This window comes from Paraphaeosphaeria sporulosa, assembly GCF_001642045.1.
Source record: "Paraphaeosphaeria sporulosa strain AP3s5-JAC2a unplaced genomic scaffold CC84scaffold_5, whole genome shotgun sequence".
In the NCBI taxonomy this organism is placed as follows: domain Eukaryota; kingdom Fungi; phylum Ascomycota; class Dothideomycetes; order Pleosporales; family Didymosphaeriaceae; genus Paraphaeosphaeria; species Paraphaeosphaeria sporulosa.
In genome coordinates, this window is record NW_017253364.1 from 929394 (window position 1) to 947297 (window position 17904).

Consider the following 17904-nt stretch of genomic DNA (forward strand, 5'->3'; position numbering starts at 1 on the left):
CAACATTTTTAGACCGTGGAAGATATTATACGACTGGTGCTAGAACATGTGATCGTGTGGCAACTACCCTCGTATCAGTGAGGTTTACCGACTCAGGTCCGGGGGGCTGAGTCGATTGCGTCAAGGCACATGTCTGATGGGATGTTGACGTTGTTGGACTCTTTTCTGATTTCGAACAGAAGATTATGGCAAATCAGAGCTGGATGTGGAATCTATGGACTCGCATTTTTAATATGCACGTGGTGTTGACGACTGTGATTCTGCGAAGGTGGAGTTCTGTAAGGTGGGGCGATGGAATATGGTACCGAGGTATGTCAGGTACTGACCGTGTCCACCCGAGCATCCGTCTCTCATCTACAAAAATAAGTCTTTCCACCGCACTGCAGGCGCTAGGTTTGATGTCGGCAGAACTAAGCGGTGCTAAACGCGCGGTTAACGATTGCGGCCGCATACTCCGGGCCCTCGCCGTGGTGCAGGGCATCCCATTCAATCTCCCTGGACCTGGCGCGCCGCGTCAACTAAGCATGTCGCTCTACCCGAAGCTGCCAAGGCCAAATCGAGAGAATCATCCGTATGCGCTTCGCATCACCCCAACTGATGGCCGAAAATTCCCAGTCCAAAGCCCGCGCCAAGTGACAGAGGAGATCAAGCACCATAAGATCTATGTGCTGTGGGGCTGAATTGGGTGACTAGGCGATAGAAGCGCGTGGGGGTGAGGTACTGGTGGCTATCGTTCTCCACGGAGGAAGCATTGCCAGAGGTTCATGATAGTGCCCTGGGGACGACGTGGGAAGATACCATGCCTGGTACGATACTAGACGCGGAGCGGCCTAAGTATCGACCTGCTGTTTCTAGAATAGTAGTCAGCGAACCTGTATGATAGCTATTTCGTACGGATCATCATGGCCGATGTCAAAACCATTGCGCACACCCAATTGTGTAGTAACTTGCTCTATAACATGACTGTCCGACTATAGCCTTTCACTAGATCCTGTAGTAACTCGCTTGAAGCTCGGATTTTTGTTGTCAACCACTGTGGATCATCTCCTTCCTCCCTTTCGACTTCGAGATGATGAACAAAAGCTCCGACGAACTGTGGCCTGGTAGCCTGCTTCGCATCAATGTCAAGAAGGAAAAGAAAAAAAAACTAAAAAACTGAGAATTACAAAAAACAATCGTGAGCGCATTTGCACCCAACCACAACTTCAAACTCTCATTCACCATAGTCCCTTCACTTTCTCACACCCTAATCTCCACAACCTCCTCCCCATCACTCTCCAGTACAACCCTCACACCTTCCTCTTCCTCCTTCATCTTCCACTCCCTCTCTTTCTCACCCTTATCATCATCCTCTTCCTCCTCCCTAATCTCCTCCCTAATCTCCTCCACACTCCGAAACAGCCTTCTCGCCGCTCTGTTCTCCCCTTCACTCCCATCTCCACATCCAAACGCGCAGGCCCTCCGACCACATGGCCTCCAGAATCTGTACTCAGCAACTTGAGCCTCGCTAAGAGGCTTCACAGCTAGCAGTCCGCTGTCCACATTGCGATTGCTCGTATACAACAGTAGACTTCCGGAAGCGGTAAGCGGGGACGCAGTGCTCGTCTCGAAGCCGTTGGCGATCTGGATAGCCGGTTGAGGCGAAGGTCCCATGTAAGGTGATGGTGGCGACAGATTTGGGAAGGAGGGATGCGGAAACGATGGAGGAGACACTGAAGGCTGGTGGGAGAGATTCTGAAAAGCTTGTTTAGCGGTAATGATTTTGAGCATCGCGGTTCGGGGGGACACTGGGCCTGTTGGGCTTGTTGGGCTGATCGAAACAATCGACGATGAACGGTGAGCGCTGCTAGGTGTGGAACTGCGTGATGGCACACCGCCGACTCTGGTTTCTGGGACAAAAGTCATGTTGGTCCAGCCCTTCTAGGCCTGGTAGTGATTGCTCCACATGTCGTGGTCCGTGATGATGCCTGCCTTCAGGAGTTCTTCGCATTCTAGATTCTTGCTCGCCTCGGCACCCGGGGCTCGGTACGTGGACAAGCGATGAGACCGGCCTGAGATACCGGGGCTATCGATACACATGAGGCTCGGGGGACTCACAAACTTCATGGAATTGGAAACGGGCGTTGTAGATCGGGGTGTCGCGAGCCCAGATCCAGCCTCAGAATTTGGTGATGGGTACAGCTGCTTTGCGTCGGAAGTCGGCGAAAGTGCGCTCGGGTATCCTGGGTATCGGCGTCCGACCTCAGTCAGTAGAGAGAGCTTGGTGTGAGTCCGCTGAGTAGGAGGTGTTTCCATCTCAGATGTATCAGTGTGCATGCCTACCATGTCGAGCAACGGGGCAAGATCCATGCCACCACGGTTAGGCATCAAGCCCATCCAATTAGGCAACCATGCGTTAACTGAAGACACCCATGATGGATTTTGGATCAAATCTCCCTGCGGTGAGCTGTGTGGAGCTGTCGGTGGTCTCTGGTGGAAAGAATCGCTAACACATGTGATGAAAGAATTGGTGTTGCTTGAAGCAGTTGAGGATTTCGAGGCACCTTCGCTGGTAATTCGGCGAAGAGATTGAGTAGCGAGGGGATTCAATTCTACTGAGCGAGCAAAACGAGCATCATCGACAACCCAGAGACCGCCATACTGTTGCCACGGAAAGCTACGTAGGAAATGGTCTTCTGGATAGACATCGAAACCAAGGGTCTTCGAGCGAAAGAATGCATAGAGGTACCGGAGATCTGGAAACTGACGAAGAACCTGTAGTATTAATTTTTAGCACGCAATCGAAACAAGGAAGTAGGAGCAGATGAGAGAGCAGTGACGAAAGGGTATATTGCGCCGATCAATTCGATCATGATAGTCACCCATGGATGTATCTCAATAAGATAAACGCTCAAGGCAGATGTGCTAGTGCTGGGTACTATTGTGGTCAGATGGGGCAGGATTGCTTCCTACATCCCAAACGGGGAACAGCGGCGGATGGGCCGTGAGCCTGGACGCAATTAGCACGTGTCTCTGGTGCTATCCGGAAAGGGTCTCACATGAGTATCTCGAAAGCAGCGTGCTTTCGCAACTGTTTCGCCACTCGCCGGTAGGCATATAGCACTTCAGGTCTAGGTGCCTTGATATCTTTCCGACCAATCAATTTGTGCATCGCCGGACTAGTGCTGTACATAGGATCGAAGACCATCAAGTTGCCTGTACCGTCGCGGCGGCGCTCAAAGCCGACAATTGTGATAGAGTGTCCGGGTTGCTGGAGATATATGGGCGGTAAGAGGGTCTTGTAGACGTTTGATCCGTCGCTGACGGCTGCTTGTGCGAAGTATCTCTCGATAGCTGCAAGTAGGCTGTCATGAGCTTCGATCGAACCATCTCGATTGTCGCTGAACATTTGGACGGCACAGTCGATCTCAGCGGAAAGGAAAAGAGCTTGAGCCTGCGCTATGTCAGCGAGTCCCATCAAACGCGCTATCCTCAACCTACCTCTGGAGTACCGATGTACTTCCTAGTGTCGCGGATTCCGCCCGTTTGCTGCCGACCAATAGTGTTGATTCCCTTGTCCCAAGCCCTCTCAATCAGATCCTGAAGCTTCAAAATTCCCGGTGTACGGCCCGGGAAGTCCTTATGTCCCTGGGCCCTTGAGCCTTGGATATACGAAAAGAGCATCTGGATGTTGCGATAGCCACAGAAGCCGCCCTCCTTCGGTGTCTTGCCAATATGGAGCGTGGAAGGATGGCAGTAGTAAGCTTCCTTGACGGTGCGGTCCAGAGCTGATAGCTGAGCCAGAATGGGAATGATTCCGGGCGTTTCGTTTTGTACACTTTCCTGTTTGATGAGGCGGCCGTCACGACCAATGCGGTTCACGAGAGTTATTTTGGGGCCGGCGGCAAGCTGGTCATGAAGCCATTTTGGCATACGGTCTTCCCACGCATACGGACCGAGCTCAGCGCGCTGTATGTCACAATTAGTGTGTGCTACAATTGAGGTAGTGATATACGCACCCCAAGACGACAGTTGCTGGAAGGAGGCTTGACCCTGTTAGGCTGGGCAAATGGGTTGAACGTCTGGATGCTGCGCGACAGAGTACTCTTCTCACTGCTCATCGTGTCGCTTCTGCCGCGCTGGCCTCTCTTCTTGGACCTGCGCGCATGGTCATTGTGTCGCCGCAGAGCGTCCGGCAACTCGATGTTTAAGTTGTGCTCTAGGAATGAAGGTTTGGAAGATCCCGCATGGTGAGCACTGGGCTTTGGGCCATGCATTTTAGCTCTGTTCTTGGAACGATACTCTCCAGTAGTCTCGTCAAATGATAATGATTCTGCGGCGTGGTAGTCGAGATGTTCGTTGAAGTCGCTGAGTGGGATAGATTCGCCGCAGTCGGGTTCAGGGCACTCCACCGTGTTTTGGTCTTCGTCGGAGGCAGGTGTGAGCTGTGCGTCGGTTGTGGAAAGCGCAGTGCGAGGTCTTCTAGGCAGCGGCGGTGGGTGCTCGTCCTCCGGATCATCTTCTATTCTGAAAGGTGAATCCGTTGTGTGCACCTGCTCGAAATGCAGCTGAATAATATAGTCATCCGTCGGAAGGACAGTAAAGTCGCATAGCGGGCATTCAAGTAGCTCTGTTGAGCCTGTCATCATGGGCAGCTGACGCGCTGGCACACGTTGCCACTGCAAACGATTTTCGAAAGTGACAGCTCAGTGACAGAAAACAACCTGACAGGCAGTATGTTGATGGATTTGGATGTCGCCTTGGATGCTGTTCTCGCGGTCACGTCTTATGGAATGTAGCGTGGCTCAGCATACGTGATGCTACTCCACTGTCGGCACAAGTGACCCGCGCCTCTACAGCTGACGACGCAAACAATGCTACGGACTGTGTGCATGTATGGCGCAGCTGACTACAAGCGTGAGAGGTCAAAGAATAAGAGACAGCTGGAGGGTCGAATCTGCTGGAAGACTGGTGTCGTGGTAGAGAAGTGGCATCCGCTAAAGGTAGCTGAATAGGGAAATCGTGGGTGCTAGTTCCGCCAAGGATGAACTCACCGCCAAACACTCTTGCCCAAGTGACCTATCACGCAACAGTCTTTACGACTGTGACATTGCAACGCAATATAGAAGCGAGAACACATTCTGTCGCACTAGGGTAAACATTGGCGGCATTTTGTTGTGTGTTGAAGTGTTGAGTGGTGTTGAGGCGTGGAGTGGTTTCGCTACCATTACCTAAGCTGAGGTCCAGCAACTACGTAGGCGAAATATGTTCAGACTCTTGTCTCAGCACTGTGAAACGGTTTGGCAGGGTTTGTCATGTCCCATCATCACGCCCACGCGTTCTGTCTCATTCAAGGCGAACCATACGTTCACATTCATAAACGCTACTCACACCAAAACATATGCACAAAAAACCCGGCACCCGCGATGCCAGCCATCGGCGCAAAGCCGCTTCCCCCACCCCTCCCAGATACCTGTCTCACATCATGACCCTCTCGCCCCAAGAATGTCTGATCAAACAAATTCCACATTACATACCCAACATGTTCGGAACGGTCCAGCTCAGCTCAGCTCGACGCCCCGTGCCCAGCCCCGTGAAACCATGTCAAACCGCAGTCAAGCAGACCGCCATACAACTATAGATAGGTATTCGTCGTCGCGTGATGGATGTCTAGAGGATTGGAAAGCGCCGGAAAATCACAGCTCAAATGCAAGCAAGCCAGCCAGTCTATGCAGCTACTTCCTCCTCGATCATGGGCTGCCCGTTGATGATATCGCCGTTGACGTGCTCAAACTCCATCTTCTCTTGCTGCGCGATGGCCTGCTGAGATACTATCTCGGCGAGGCGCTTCAGGCGAGGGGTTTGCAGCCCTGGAACGATAGTTAGCTATGAACTATTGTGCATGGTGTCAAAGAACTTACAAGAAGGGGTGTAGGTCTCCAAAGCTGTGATGACCCTGGGCTCAGCAATCTCATAGGGACCGGAGTCCTCCATGTCCACTGCCGTCAACAGCAGGACGTCGCTCTTCTCAGTCACCCGGGAAGCGACAGCCTTCATGATCTCGCCGTTGATCGGCTGTTCGTAGTCTGCGACAAGGTACTGGTTGAGCAACTTCTGGATCTGGTTGGGCGACAACATCCAGCAAATGTCCTGAATGATCTCGATGTCGTTCAAGGTAGCCTTCTTCAATTGCAGCAACTTGGTGGCCTGCATCAAGTGCTCCAGCTGGAGGGTACCTTCTGGCATGTCGTGGGACTTGCACCATTCCTCAATACGAGTGATGTTGTAGTTGATCTGAAGACCACGCTTCCAGGAGAGGAAGTTGCGCCTCATGAGCAAGTCGTTGAAGGCAGTAACACCGACGAGTCTAAGGAGCTCGCTGAACGTCCGGGTGATGATTGAGTCTTCGAGGTAGTACGCCTTCATGGCCTTGTAGACGTTGTTCAGCAGGCTGAGCAGATTATCCATGCTGTAAGCAGGAGAGTTGTTGCTCTGAAGAAGCTTGCCGAGGAAGCGGTTGCTCTCGTTCGTAACGAAACCGGGCAAGGATTGTGATTCGATGATAGCAGGGATGATCATCTTGTGAAGCTTCTTCTTGAGGACCTTCATCCAGGTGTGGTAGATGTTGAACTCAAGGCTCTCCAAATCGTGCTTAACGATCTCTAACAAACGGTCATACTCGTAGTTGTCCGTCTTCTGCTGCTCGTACCAGTCTTCGGCGAGGAAGACGAATGAAAGCATCTCATGGACGTTGGACAACCAGAAAGCACCGGGATTGACAGCCTCATCGCCATCGTGCTGCATAACCTCCTGCTGGATCGACTGCATAACGTTCGCAAGGAAACGTTCAGATTCCTTAACGAAGCCGTTGTTCCACATCTCGGAAGTGACGAGGTTGATGAGGTAAGCGGGGAAGAGCACCTCTTTGTCCGTGGGAGGAGGAGTTGTCGTAGGTGACGGGATCTTGAGATTCTTGATCAAGCCGAGGGTGACTTCATCGTTAAGGTTGTCTTCGTCACCAAGAATGTTCTCCAGCTCAAGCTCGACATTGTCCAAGTTGTTGTTAAATGTTGAGCCAGAAAGGTTGGGGCGGTGGACAGTAGAGCCGACAGCCATGGAGACAGGGCGCGGGTTGTAGGTCTGGCTGAAGCGGTCCAAGTCGCGTGTGTCGGGTCCAGCACTTCGCCTCTTAGGCTTCTTCGATGAAACGAGGTTGATGAGGCTCGCCGCCATTGGGGTGTGTCCGTTTTCGAGATGTCCAACGTTGATCGGTCCGGATCGCTTCATAACCTCGACTTGCTCTTGCAGCTCGGTGAGCTGTTGGCGCAAAGATAGCTTTTCGGTTTCCGTAATGTTGCTTCTCCGCTTAGCTGACTCGAGATCGTCTGAGGTCTGCTTGAGGGACGTGCGCAGCTGCTTCTCCTCCTCCTGCAGGTGGCGGATCTTCGAGTTGCTCTCGTCATAATTGGTCTGGAGCTTCTTAAACTCTTCCTCTATCGCACTCAACTTGGCAGCGGTGATACCAGCTTGATTGGCCTCTGCCTGGAGCTCCTTTTGTCGGTTCTCCAAAGCACGGCTTCGTTCCTTGTACGACTTGATCTGGCCTTCGTAGTTCTCGACCTGCTGCTTGAGGGACTTGTTTTCTTGCCGCATCGAACCCAGATTCTGTGTGAGTTCGACGACCTTGTTCTCCAGCTTGTAGGAAATGTTCTTGAGATCGCGAGCCTCGGCACGGAGGGTCTTGTACTCCCTGCGAGCCTTCTTTCCTCTCCACAAACCCTGGATGAGGACAATCTTCTTCCTGTATTGTCTCCAAGCACGAAGTTGCCGCTGAGACCTCCAGGAACGCTGAATGATACGTGCGGCATCTCCAAGTCGTTTGTCGAGAATATTCTTCCGGCAAAGATAACCTTTCGCGGCAGCTTGGAACAATATGACCGAGTTTCTAACCACGTGGAATCGTTTCCTGTCCTTAGTACCGCGCCACACACGCTGAATGGTCGTTGCGGCCTTGACCTGCCTGGCCTCTTCTGCACGTTCTCGGGTGATGTATCCACGAGCCAGAGATTGAACAGCGATGATAGCTTCGCGCATCTCCAGATATACACGGCGGTAGTACTTGGCTCGGAGATTCTTTTGAATCATGATAGCAGCATCGTTCAATCGTGCCGAGCGCAAGTTCTCAAGGAACGCAAGCATACCAGCCCGGAAGAAGATCTTGGTAAGACCCATCTGGTACTTGTCGGTGCCATCATTCTTGCCATCACCTAGAGCCTTATGGAGGATAGCCTTGGCCATGTTGCGAATTTCCGGTGTCCAAGACGATGACGGCGTCAGCATGTAGTAGCGCATGGCGAATTCCTCGTAGGTCCATCGCGTCGGGTAACCGGCGCAAGAGATGCGGACCGTCTCGAGAACACCACAAGCTCGAAGCTGGTTGAGGACCATAGGGCCTTCAAACTTCCACGCCTCCTTGGCTTCGTTGGGCTTGATACATCGAATGTAGTGGACATCTGTAGAGTTGATGGTGTTCATGAGCTCGATAAGGGATGACTTGAAGATACCACCGAGAGTCGGCTTTCGGGTCGAAGCGACCCTTCTGCCCGGAGCGGCGGATTTCGCTGAGGCGGTGGCTGCGTTTTCCTTGTCGCGGATTGCTGCTGCGGTGTCCAGAACCTGTATCAAGAACCTGTTGCTAGAGGCCTTGAGGACTTCCATATGCTCGTCTGGCACGGTGTCTCGGTTCTTCTCAATGAAACCCTCAGACTCATAAGTAACTGGGACAGCATAGTGCTTGACGGTAAATGCTGACTTTCCGAAACGGGGCTTTTGGTAGAATTCATGCTTGTTATCGCCAAAGAAGTTATGGTGCAGCTTTGTGACGAATTGGTCGTCTGATCCCATGGGGAGACGCGATTCTTCATCCAGCAAAGCTAGCACCCCGAGCTTGCCTTCGATCAAATCGATACATTTTTGGTTGTCCGCAAAGTCAATGAATGTCCAGTCGATCTCTTCCCGGAGATATTCCTCTTGCTCTAGCTTGAAGACGTGCTGGTTGAACTCTTGCTGCAGCTTCTCGTTTGCGTAGTTGATACAGAATTGTTCGAAAGAATTTTTCGCAAAGTGTTCGAATCCATAGATGTCAAGCACACCAATGAACGTCTTGGCATTTGCAATGACTTCTTCTGTGGCGAGACTCTCATTGGTACGCTCAACGAGCCAGTCGAACAAACTCGAATAGATGAACTTGGCCACGGAATCCCGAACAACTACAGCGGCCTGCTTGGTGAGATTTGATACAATCTTTTCGCCTCGCGTGATCAGCTGCTTCTTGACCGTCCATTTGGCGAAATTGGCCGCGTTGATACCGAGTAGGTCACAGGCCTTCACCAGGGAAGGCTCGGCAGGGTCCAGTGCAGAGTCGGTACGGGTGGCTGTAATTTGAATGTCTCCAATGTGCAAAAGAGCAGCAAGCAACCGCCAGAGCTGGGATTGTGTCTCTGGTGGAACACCAATCGTGGTCAGCGATTTCCGCGTCGCATCGAATTCTGCTTTGTCATCCACACCATCGATGGTGGGAGAGCTACCTTGGTTGAGATAGCTAAATTCTTCTACAGTCTTCAGAGAAAGCTCCTGAGTTTCGGCCTCTGTCGCTCCCTTGATCAATTGGTAGAAGATGTGGTAGTTCCGCTCCTTCAGCGGCTGGAAGACCAATCGTGACCGTTCCAGCAAGTATGTCCGTATCTTTGCACCTGTGATATCTGTCTCCTTGTTGAACATGATCTCGATATATTTACCGAAGCGGGAGGAGTTGTCGTTTCGGGTGGTTTTCGCGTTACCAAAGGCTTCCATGATGGGATTGGTTGCCAGGATCTGCTCTTCTGTCTCGCTCATGGAGTCTGCTTTGCCTCTCCGCTTGCCGGGGTTGTCGGGCGACTCTCGGGTCGCAAAATATCGCATGATGTATTTGGCGCTGACAGTTTTACCTGCTCCGGATTCACCAGAAACGACAATGGTCTGGTTCTTGTCGTCCCGCAACATGTCTCTGCCGAGTGTTAGCACGTGGTATTTATCTCGCCGTCCATCAATGATTGACGAAAGCAATGGCGGGGCAGACGTACGCAAAGGCTTCTTCAGCAATGGCGAACAGATGCGGCGCGCCGTAGGATCTCTGCTTCCCGGCATAGACCTGCACCATTCCAGGTACATATAGAGAGTCGACCCTGGCGAACGGGTTCGCTGCTATCAGCACGATACCGGAATATGTGTAGATCTCCTTCTGCGCATATCGCAGTCTGATGGCCTGTAGCACTGTGCACAGTCAGTATGCCGCCCTCAGCGGGTGTGTCCAACATACCGGCCGGCTCATTAAGATGTGAGAGGTTCGTAAGATCATCGCTGGCCTCGAGCATGGCCGGGTTCATCAGCGGCGGTAGGTTCGGGTCGTTGCCATCCTGGATGGCGGCGAGCGTCGTCACGACCGTCTTGGTCTGTGGCCAAATTGTCAGCTAATTGTGTCTCCCGCATCGCCATACAGCATGTCTCTGCTCGCGTACCTCGCCATTCTCCAGCGTAAAGACCAGCGTGACCTGGTCGCCGGCTACCTGCTTGTCGGTGACCTCGGAGGCAATCCAGCCCTCGGCCGTATCTGGCTGCCACGCGCGAGTCCCAACATCGAAAATGTGCGCCATGATGTGTCCTCGGAGTGCGTCTCGTCGAGGGGGTGGCCGCGGTGATAGCGGGCTTCTCAGGGTCCAGGTCTCCCTTTCAGTGTCTGGCGGTCAAAGTGGTGCCTCTGCCGGCGGGTGGGGCGGTGCGCGGCGGAAGACTCGCTGTCTGCAAGCAGTGTCGCTGCGTCACAGAGCGGAATGCATGCCTCGAGTGCGTGAGTGAAGAGGGCGGGTGTTGTACAGCTGTTTAATGGAGTGGAACGCGGACCTTCACTAAGGAATAACCTCACCGCCAACAGCCCGCAGGCAAGCAGGGGCACCACGCCGCAGCAGCCAATGGGCCTCTGCCAAGCGGCCCACCCCGAGCACGCAGCTCGACGCCGTCTCACGAGCATGCACCTCAGACGCGCAGCGACCTGCGACTTTGCACCCGCTAGCCATCGCACGCCCTCCTGCGAGGCCTCGAGCGCGCCCGTCGCCCGCCCGCCCGCCGAACTGCTGTGCTTCTCACCACGGGGCTCCACGGCTCACGCCCGCGGTCAGACCGCAGCGCGGTGTGCATCGCTCAGGGAACGTGTTAAAACAGAATCGCCCCCTTTCAATCGAGCTTGCGCAAGCCGGCTCCTTGCAAACGTCTCGTGCTTCACAGCGCTGCTAATCTCGTGAAATGACCTCAGATTATGCTTTTCCTCTGAAACCGCTACGTGAAGATCATCAGATACATGCTTGCAAACAAAACTTTATGCGCCTCCTTCGATGCACTCGTACACGCGTGTCTATCTAAACGCCATGTTGAATACTTTTGGCTGCGTGAGTACCACCAGGATAATTGAGAATTCCATGCCCAGTTCAAAATTCCTCGCATAGACGAAAAAGTCTCGATCCATCAACCCGTCCGCCCCGCTTTGTCTAGTACAACATCCTTGTCCGCAGGCTCGACGGCAGCTCCTCGAGGCTCTGGAAGAGATTCTTAATCTCGTCCTCCTTCACGTCGCTAACGTCCGCCATGAGATACGCAACGTCGCCTCTTGAATCGGAGCTCTGCTTGTCGATGTTGTGGTTCAGCAATACGCCGTTGACCTGCCTCAGCACACCGGGCACGTTCTTGTGGATGAAAACCACCCGCACGCAGTTTGGCTCGTCCAAGTTGATGTTGCGCAGGTTCACCTCGGGCATGTTCACGGCGCCTAGAGTTGAGCCCTCGTTGACATACTTGACAAGCGCGGTGCTGACCTCTGCGCCGATTGCGCTCTGTGCTTCTTCGGTACTGCCACCGATGTGAGGAGTCAGGATGAGGTTCTTCAAACCCTGCAGGTCCTTTGTCCAGTCGTTGAGCTCGTTGTTGAAGTAGTCGCCGTTGCCCGCGGGCTCGTTCGGGAAGACATCAATGGCAGCACCGGCAATCTTTCCGCTGCGCATGGCCTCGATCAAGGAGGGTATGTCGACCACCTTTCCACGAGCGTTGTTGATCAGGTACGATCCGTTCTTCATCTTGTCGAACTGTGCCTTTCCAATCAGGTTCTTCGTGTCGCCTGTCTCTGGAACATGCAGCGTCACGAAATCCGACTGATCCAGCAAGTCGTCCAGCGTTTTGACCTGCTTGGCGGTTCCCAGACCCATCAGGTTCACAACGTCGTAGTAGATGACCTCCATGCCCATCGCCTCGGCTAGAACGGACAGCTGGCTACCGATGTGACCGTAGCCAACTATGCCGAGAGTCTTGCCACGAATCTCCCAGCAGCCCTTGCTGACCTTGTTCCATGTGCCATTGTGTAGTTCCATCGAGCGGTCGGCAAGTTGTCGCGCAAGAGCGATGACTTCAGAGATAACAAGTTCGGCGACGGAGCGCGAGTTGGAAAAGGGAGAGTTGAACACCGCGATACCTTGCGACGCGGCATAATTGAGGTCGACCTGGTTTGTACCGATGCAGAAGCAGCCGATTACAATGAGGTTCTTGGCCTCCTTCAGGACGCGCTCGGTGAGCTTCGTCTTCGAGCGGATGCCGATAACGTGAACATCGCGGATTTTCTCGATCAATTGGTCCTCTGGCAAGCTGCTCTTGATCGCTTCCACTTGGTAGCCCTGCTCCTTCAGTATGTTCACACCAGCGAGATTGACGTTCTCAAGCAGCAACACCTTCACATCCTTGGTGTCGAAAGGCTTAAGTTGCTTCGCGTTCGCTGCGGCGGCACCGCCGGAGTAGCCGGGGGTATTGGCTGTGTAGCTAGGTCTGTCCAGGACAGTAAGCGCATGCCTTTAACATAATCTTGTAGTTTGACTCACGGTGCCCGGAAGCTAGTCGGAGGGCTGTGGAAAGTGAGATTTGGGCTGGTGCTGAGGTTCAGACTGTTGGACACCTGTCTGGAAAGGTTGCTCATGTTGGAGGTGGGCACCGGAATTTGTCTAGGCGGGCTGGGGGGACTCATGTTGGCGGCTGGTGACGGAAATGCGCGCGCGGTGGTACTACGTTACAGTAGCCCTATATAGGAAATCGGATCCGTGATATGTGTCGAGGGCCCTAAGGTAGAGATACGATAGGAAGAAGATGTTCTATAAAGTATAGCGGGGTAGCAGAGTGAGTTGGAGGGGAACAAAAGTTTCGACAATGGACAATGACACCACTATTTTTCAAATTAGCCTCACAACTGCTCGATGCGTCACAGCAATAAAAGGCTCAAGCCTCAGGCGCTACTGTGTTATACCTGGCTCCGGTTTTCGGTGACTCGAGCTCGTGGTCGAAAAATTATCTGACCCGACCCGCCGCTTGCGTGACGCAATTCTCTTAGCCCACTCAACCCAATGACCCCGGCCTTGCGGCGCGCTCGTGAAACTGCACGTGATATGACCTTAGCCTCCCTGGGCTGTTCCCGGAAAGTATTCGTTTGCAGCACGGAGAGTTCCCGAGAAACTTAACAGCACTGTAGATCAGGGTAAACGGGAGCTAAGGGGACTAGAAGAGACAAAGCGATCGGATCTCATGCACGATGGGAAGTAAATTCAGGTACGGGCAGCTGCTAGCGGGGCGAGGCCCATCCAAGCTCATGACAAGCATACGAGAAGCCGTAGAGGCGTGCGGGGTAAACACTCAAACAGTCGTTTTGTCAAATTCACAATTCCCCCAACTGTGTCCATCCACGATGACCAATCAAATAATAGTTTACAAACGTATAGTAGAGTGAGTTCGTACAGGATGAGATGCGCCGCTACGTTCCCATTCTTCTTTCATCCATCGTGTTTCATATTGCCAGACGTTCAAGAGCATGCATTTAAGATCAGATTCGTTGCATTCATATCTATTTGATTCTGCCCAGCAGGCATACTTGCTCAAAGACAGCATCTAGGCCGTACTCCAACGCAAATCAGTCCCACTAATGTAGTCCTTTACATGCAACTTTTAAGGAGCATTATACGGATCTTCATAGCTTCTCCGCGTTTGACATGGGCCATTGGTAGCCTGACATAAGTCAATGTCTGCGCAGAGAAGCTGGGGAGCTGGGGATCTAGGAATCGGGGACAGAAGACAGAGGTGGGATCGTACCTGCTGCGTCGCTGAACTTGTAGCCGTAAGAGGATGTGAAGTCGTCCAGCACGGCAGGGCCGCGCGAGCCTGATTGCATTAGTTGATGATAATAATATGGGGAATTTTGCAGATCGAGTTCGTACCATAGGGGTATTCCATAGGGATGATCTCCTTGTTGTCGTCAAGGTAGTGAAGAAGAGGAGTGAAGATCCTCCAGCTGGCGTCGAGTTCGTCATCACGGACGAAGTTGGAGTGATCTCCCTTCAGGGCGTCCAAGATCAACGACTCGTAGGCCTCTGGGATCTTGAGATCAGAGAATCGTCGCCTGTAAGTGAGGTCAAGCTCGGTAACAACGGTCTGCATGCTGAGGCCGGGCAGCTTGGAGTTCATCTTGATGTAGACACTTTCGTTGGGCTGCACACGGATGACGAGCTCGTTTCGGGGGATATCCTTGAAGATCCCAGACGTCACATCCTTGAACTGGATGCGGACCTCCGTCTTCTGCTCGTTAAGAGCCTTTCCTGCCTTCAGAATAAAGGGCACGCCGTCCCACCGCTCGTTCTTAATGTAAGCGACCATGGAGGCAAAAGTAGGGCATCGCGAGTCTTTGGGAACGGTGTCATCTTCCTTGTATGCGGGCTTCGTGCCGTCAAGCGACTTGCCGTACTGGCCGATGATAACGTTCTTGGGCTCGATAGCGGGCATGCCGCGAAGGACGCGCACTTTCTCGTCGCGAATGTCTTCGGCGGAGAAGGAGATGGGTCGCTCCATGGTAAGAAGGGTCAGCACCTGCAGCAAGTCTTTTCGATGTTAGTGAGAGTTCTTCTGGATCTTGAAGCGTACTAACGGTTCTGCATGACATCGCGGATGATGCCGAACTCATCGAAGTAACCGCCTCGGCCTTCGGTTCCAAATGGCTCCTTGAAGGAGATCTGCAAGGTCTTAGCTACATCCATAGAAACAAGACATGCAACCCACCTGGACATTGTCAATGTGGTTTCTGTTCCAGGTAGCGCCAAAGAATTCGTTTCCAAATCGCAGAATGAGAATGTTTTTGACCATTTCCTTGCCCAAGTAATGGTCAATTCGGAAGATCTCGTCCTCGACCCAATCAGGTGCAAGCGCGCGCTGAAGCTCCCGAGAGCTGGCAAGGTCCTTTCCAAAAGGCTTCTCGACCTGCACAAATAATCAGTATTTTCCCGACGCGTGTTTAGATCAAGTACTGACAATGACACGAGCAATGCCCTTGGTGGGGTAGCAGTTGCGCTTCAGGTGCTGTGAGACTGGGATGAAGACACTCGGGGGCAATGCCATGTAAAATATCCTGTGCGTCTCGCTGCGGCCCTGCTCAAGCTCCTCGAGATGCTTGCGGAGATTGATGAACGAGTCATCCTGATCGTACTGCCCAGAAACATACGTGCAGAAGCTGCAGAACTCCTCCAACTGTTGCTCTAGGTCCTTCGTTGGGGTCTTGATGTATGACTTGACGCGCTTGAGGTATTCCTCGTGGTCCATCTTCGTTCTGGCATATCCGACGATCTTGACATTCTTGGGAAGGAAGTTGTTTCGGTGCTGTGCGGGTTAGCCTGGCGTGAGGCTGTTCGTGAGCGATGCTACTTACGAGACCGAAGAGTGCGGGGAACTGGACCAGGTCAGCAAGACCGCTCGAATGCGCGGTTCTTCTCAAGTACTCACAGTCTTCTTCTTTGCCAGGTCACCAGAGGCGCCCAGAACAACAATGACGGTGTTGTCTTTGAGCTCGAGGTTTCTGCGGTCGCACTCTCATTAGCTTTTGATCTCCGAAGGTTCCGCGAATGCGATCGCTTGAGGCGGGGCATCGTCAAGACGAGATGCCACCGCGTCCGCTCTTCAAGCATGCTAGATGCGCCAGGTCCCGCGATGGGGCAGCTGTAGGGTCGCTGTGTGACGCAGCGTGGAAGGCAATGCACATACCCGGCGTTGGCCTCGACCTCCGGCTGGATAACTGTGTTGGCCATTGTGCTGGCTGTCCGGAGGGAGACGGACTGGAAAGGTCTAAGTTGCCGGCTTAATGGGTCCGCAGCTCGGTTCCTGAGCTACAAGTGAAGAGAGGCTGGTGAGAGTGTGATGGCGGTGTAAGGAGAGCTGGAATCGGCGAACTTTGAGTGGTGGGGTCAATCCGAAAGGTGTGGATCGCCTCGTTGGGATTGACGTATTTTATTCAAGTACAGTCGCGCTAAGAGCAGCAGTCCGCCGGCGCTTTTGCAGGATACTGAGTAGATTGTCGCGATAAAAGGCAGAGATAGGCAAGAGGGGCCCTGGCCAGATTTTAATCCCAAGTTGGCTTTCAAGCATCACTAAGCCGATGCATCTCTTGCAAAGCATCTCCGGCGCCAAACGCGTTCCTAACGCCGAGCGGTAGGGACGACCCCGCCATAGCCATTGATTGCGCTCGCGACTTCCGCCCGTCGCTGTTTCGCGGCGAGCTTGACACTGCAGCAGCCTATGCATACTTTTCTGTTGAGCTTCCAAGCCTTCGTTCTCGTCTCAGGCTCGTTGCAGCGCCGCAAAGGTAGCTTGTTCGCTCCGGCCTCCCCTCACTGACACCTCCGATGTCCGGCTTCTCTAGGCGATGGAAGACGCCCCGAAACCTCTTTCTCCGGCGTCTACCTAAGCTTTACTAACATCTTCTGTCCAGCTTAGTACCTGACGCACTGGCTACGCATTTGAGGCCCAATCACGATAATTCGCAATGAGCTTCATCCTCCTCTGTCGACTGCTCGGCGCATTTCCGACAGTCGGAACCCGACCTTTATAGGTTCTTATGTGAGAAGACATGGTGACACGGATGAATTGAGCTGGTCTGGGCCGATGCCAATCAACCCCTGTCGCGGGGAAGTTGCTTGATGGCAAAGAGGCCCAGATATGAGTAATCCTGGCAGAACTCAGGACCTTACCGTAGCGGCGTAGCTTCGTCGATGTGGAATTATGTGATTCCGCGGCAGAGCTTTGTGGCGTGGGGGACAATCATGTGTACTGGAGTATTGATAGCCCGAAGCAAAGGCCGACATTCAACAGGATGCTTCGTGGGGCTAGATCAAGCCAGCCAACCGGCGGAATGTAGCCCGCATACAACACCTCGAAAAACATCCACCGCCAGCCTTCCCTCGCGCCATATCGCCAGCAGTTTGTTGACGGAGCAACAGTTCAGGAACATGGGAATGCCGTGGCAGGACTCAATGTATGATTCCAAAGCAAAGGCCTATGCCCTAGAATTGGGGTGCTAGTAGCGTGGTGCGGCTGCATTCAATTCTTGCTGCAGTTCTTTGATGTTTGATCGCACGACGACCCAGAATATATTGATATGTCTGGCTCAGCAGGACGCTTCCGCGAAAGTCCGCCAAAGGTTCGCGCACTCCTTTCATCCACTTCGTGTCCTATCGCGTGCGCTCAGGACACTGCGAGCGGGACGTGGCAATGTCATTAGTTGTGCTCCGTTGGTCTCAACTGTGGAACCATCTACAAGGACATTTATCCGTTAGTTAATTACCAGGCCCAGTAAAATCGAGCGACCTTTGTAGAGGGCATGTTCGTGTTGTTCTTGTTGTTGTTGTCATGATGGTAACAGCATCTAGCTTAGTTGTATACTCACCGCTAACGCTGCCAGAATTGGCTAGGGCCTGTCGAGCTCTTGGCGCAGTTAAGCGAGCGCACCAAGCGCACACAATCGACTTCGCGACTTCACAGAGCGACGAC

The 17904-nt window shown here is 53.0% G+C and overlaps 5 protein-coding genes across 5 annotated transcripts; all 5 read right to left on the reverse strand.

The window, feature by feature from the left end:
* Positions 1 to 939: 939 nt before the first annotated feature.
* CC84DRAFT_1164161 (uncharacterized protein) lies at positions 940 to 2405 on the reverse strand. Its single transcript, XM_018178431.1, has 2 exons — positions 2323 to 2405; positions 940 to 2222 (listed from the first exon to the last, which is right to left on the reverse strand). Exon 2 carries the CDS (start codon positions 1903 to 1905, stop codon positions 1240 to 1242), a length of 666 nt encoding a protein of 221 aa, XP_018036061.1. The 5' UTR covers positions 1906 to 2222; positions 2323 to 2405; the 3' UTR covers positions 940 to 1239.
* Positions 2406 to 2738: 333 nt separating this feature from the next.
* On the reverse strand, positions 2739 to 4961 carry CC84DRAFT_731369 (DUF1671-domain-containing protein). The gene is made up of 4 exons (XM_018187210.1): positions 3999 to 4961; positions 3481 to 3948; positions 3039 to 3433; positions 2739 to 2989 (listed from the first exon to the last, which is right to left on the reverse strand). The coding sequence occupies exons 1-4, from the start codon at positions 4626 to 4628 to the stop codon at positions 2905 to 2907; spliced, it is 1578 nt and encodes a 525-aa protein (XP_018036062.1). The 5' UTR covers positions 4629 to 4961; the 3' UTR covers positions 2739 to 2904.
* Positions 4962 to 5360: 399 nt separating this feature from the next.
* CC84DRAFT_1259090 (myosin-2) lies at positions 5361 to 10896 on the reverse strand. The gene is made up of 5 exons (XM_018184882.1): positions 10536 to 10896; positions 10337 to 10469; positions 10101 to 10290; positions 5901 to 10024; positions 5361 to 5849 (listed from the first exon to the last, which is right to left on the reverse strand). The coding sequence occupies exons 1-5, from the start codon at positions 10668 to 10670 to the stop codon at positions 5707 to 5709; spliced, it is 4725 nt and encodes a 1574-aa protein (XP_018036063.1). The 5' UTR covers positions 10671 to 10896; the 3' UTR covers positions 5361 to 5706.
* A 662-nt stretch (positions 10897 to 11558) lies between these two features.
* On the reverse strand, positions 11559 to 13027 carry CC84DRAFT_1092527 (D-3-phosphoglycerate dehydrogenase; the record flags this gene model as incomplete). Its single annotated transcript, XM_018174461.1, has 2 exons — positions 11559 to 12879; positions 12933 to 13027. The coding sequence occupies 2 exons, from the start codon at positions 13025 to 13027 to the stop codon at positions 11559 to 11561; spliced, it is 1416 nt and encodes a 471-aa protein (XP_018036064.1).
* Positions 13028 to 13966: 939 nt separating this feature from the next.
* On the reverse strand, positions 13967 to 16259 carry CC84DRAFT_1164165 (glucose-6-phosphate dehydrogenase). Its single transcript, XM_018178432.1, has 9 exons — positions 16123 to 16259; positions 15865 to 15937; positions 15791 to 15811; positions 15397 to 15741; positions 15148 to 15345; positions 15017 to 15101; positions 14313 to 14969; positions 14188 to 14256; positions 13967 to 14103 (listed from the first exon to the last, which is right to left on the reverse strand). The coding sequence occupies exons 1-9, from the start codon at positions 16164 to 16166 to the stop codon at positions 14066 to 14068; spliced, it is 1530 nt and encodes a 509-aa protein (XP_018036065.1). The 5' UTR covers positions 16167 to 16259; the 3' UTR covers positions 13967 to 14065.
* Between the last annotated feature and the right edge of the window lie 1645 nt (positions 16260 to 17904).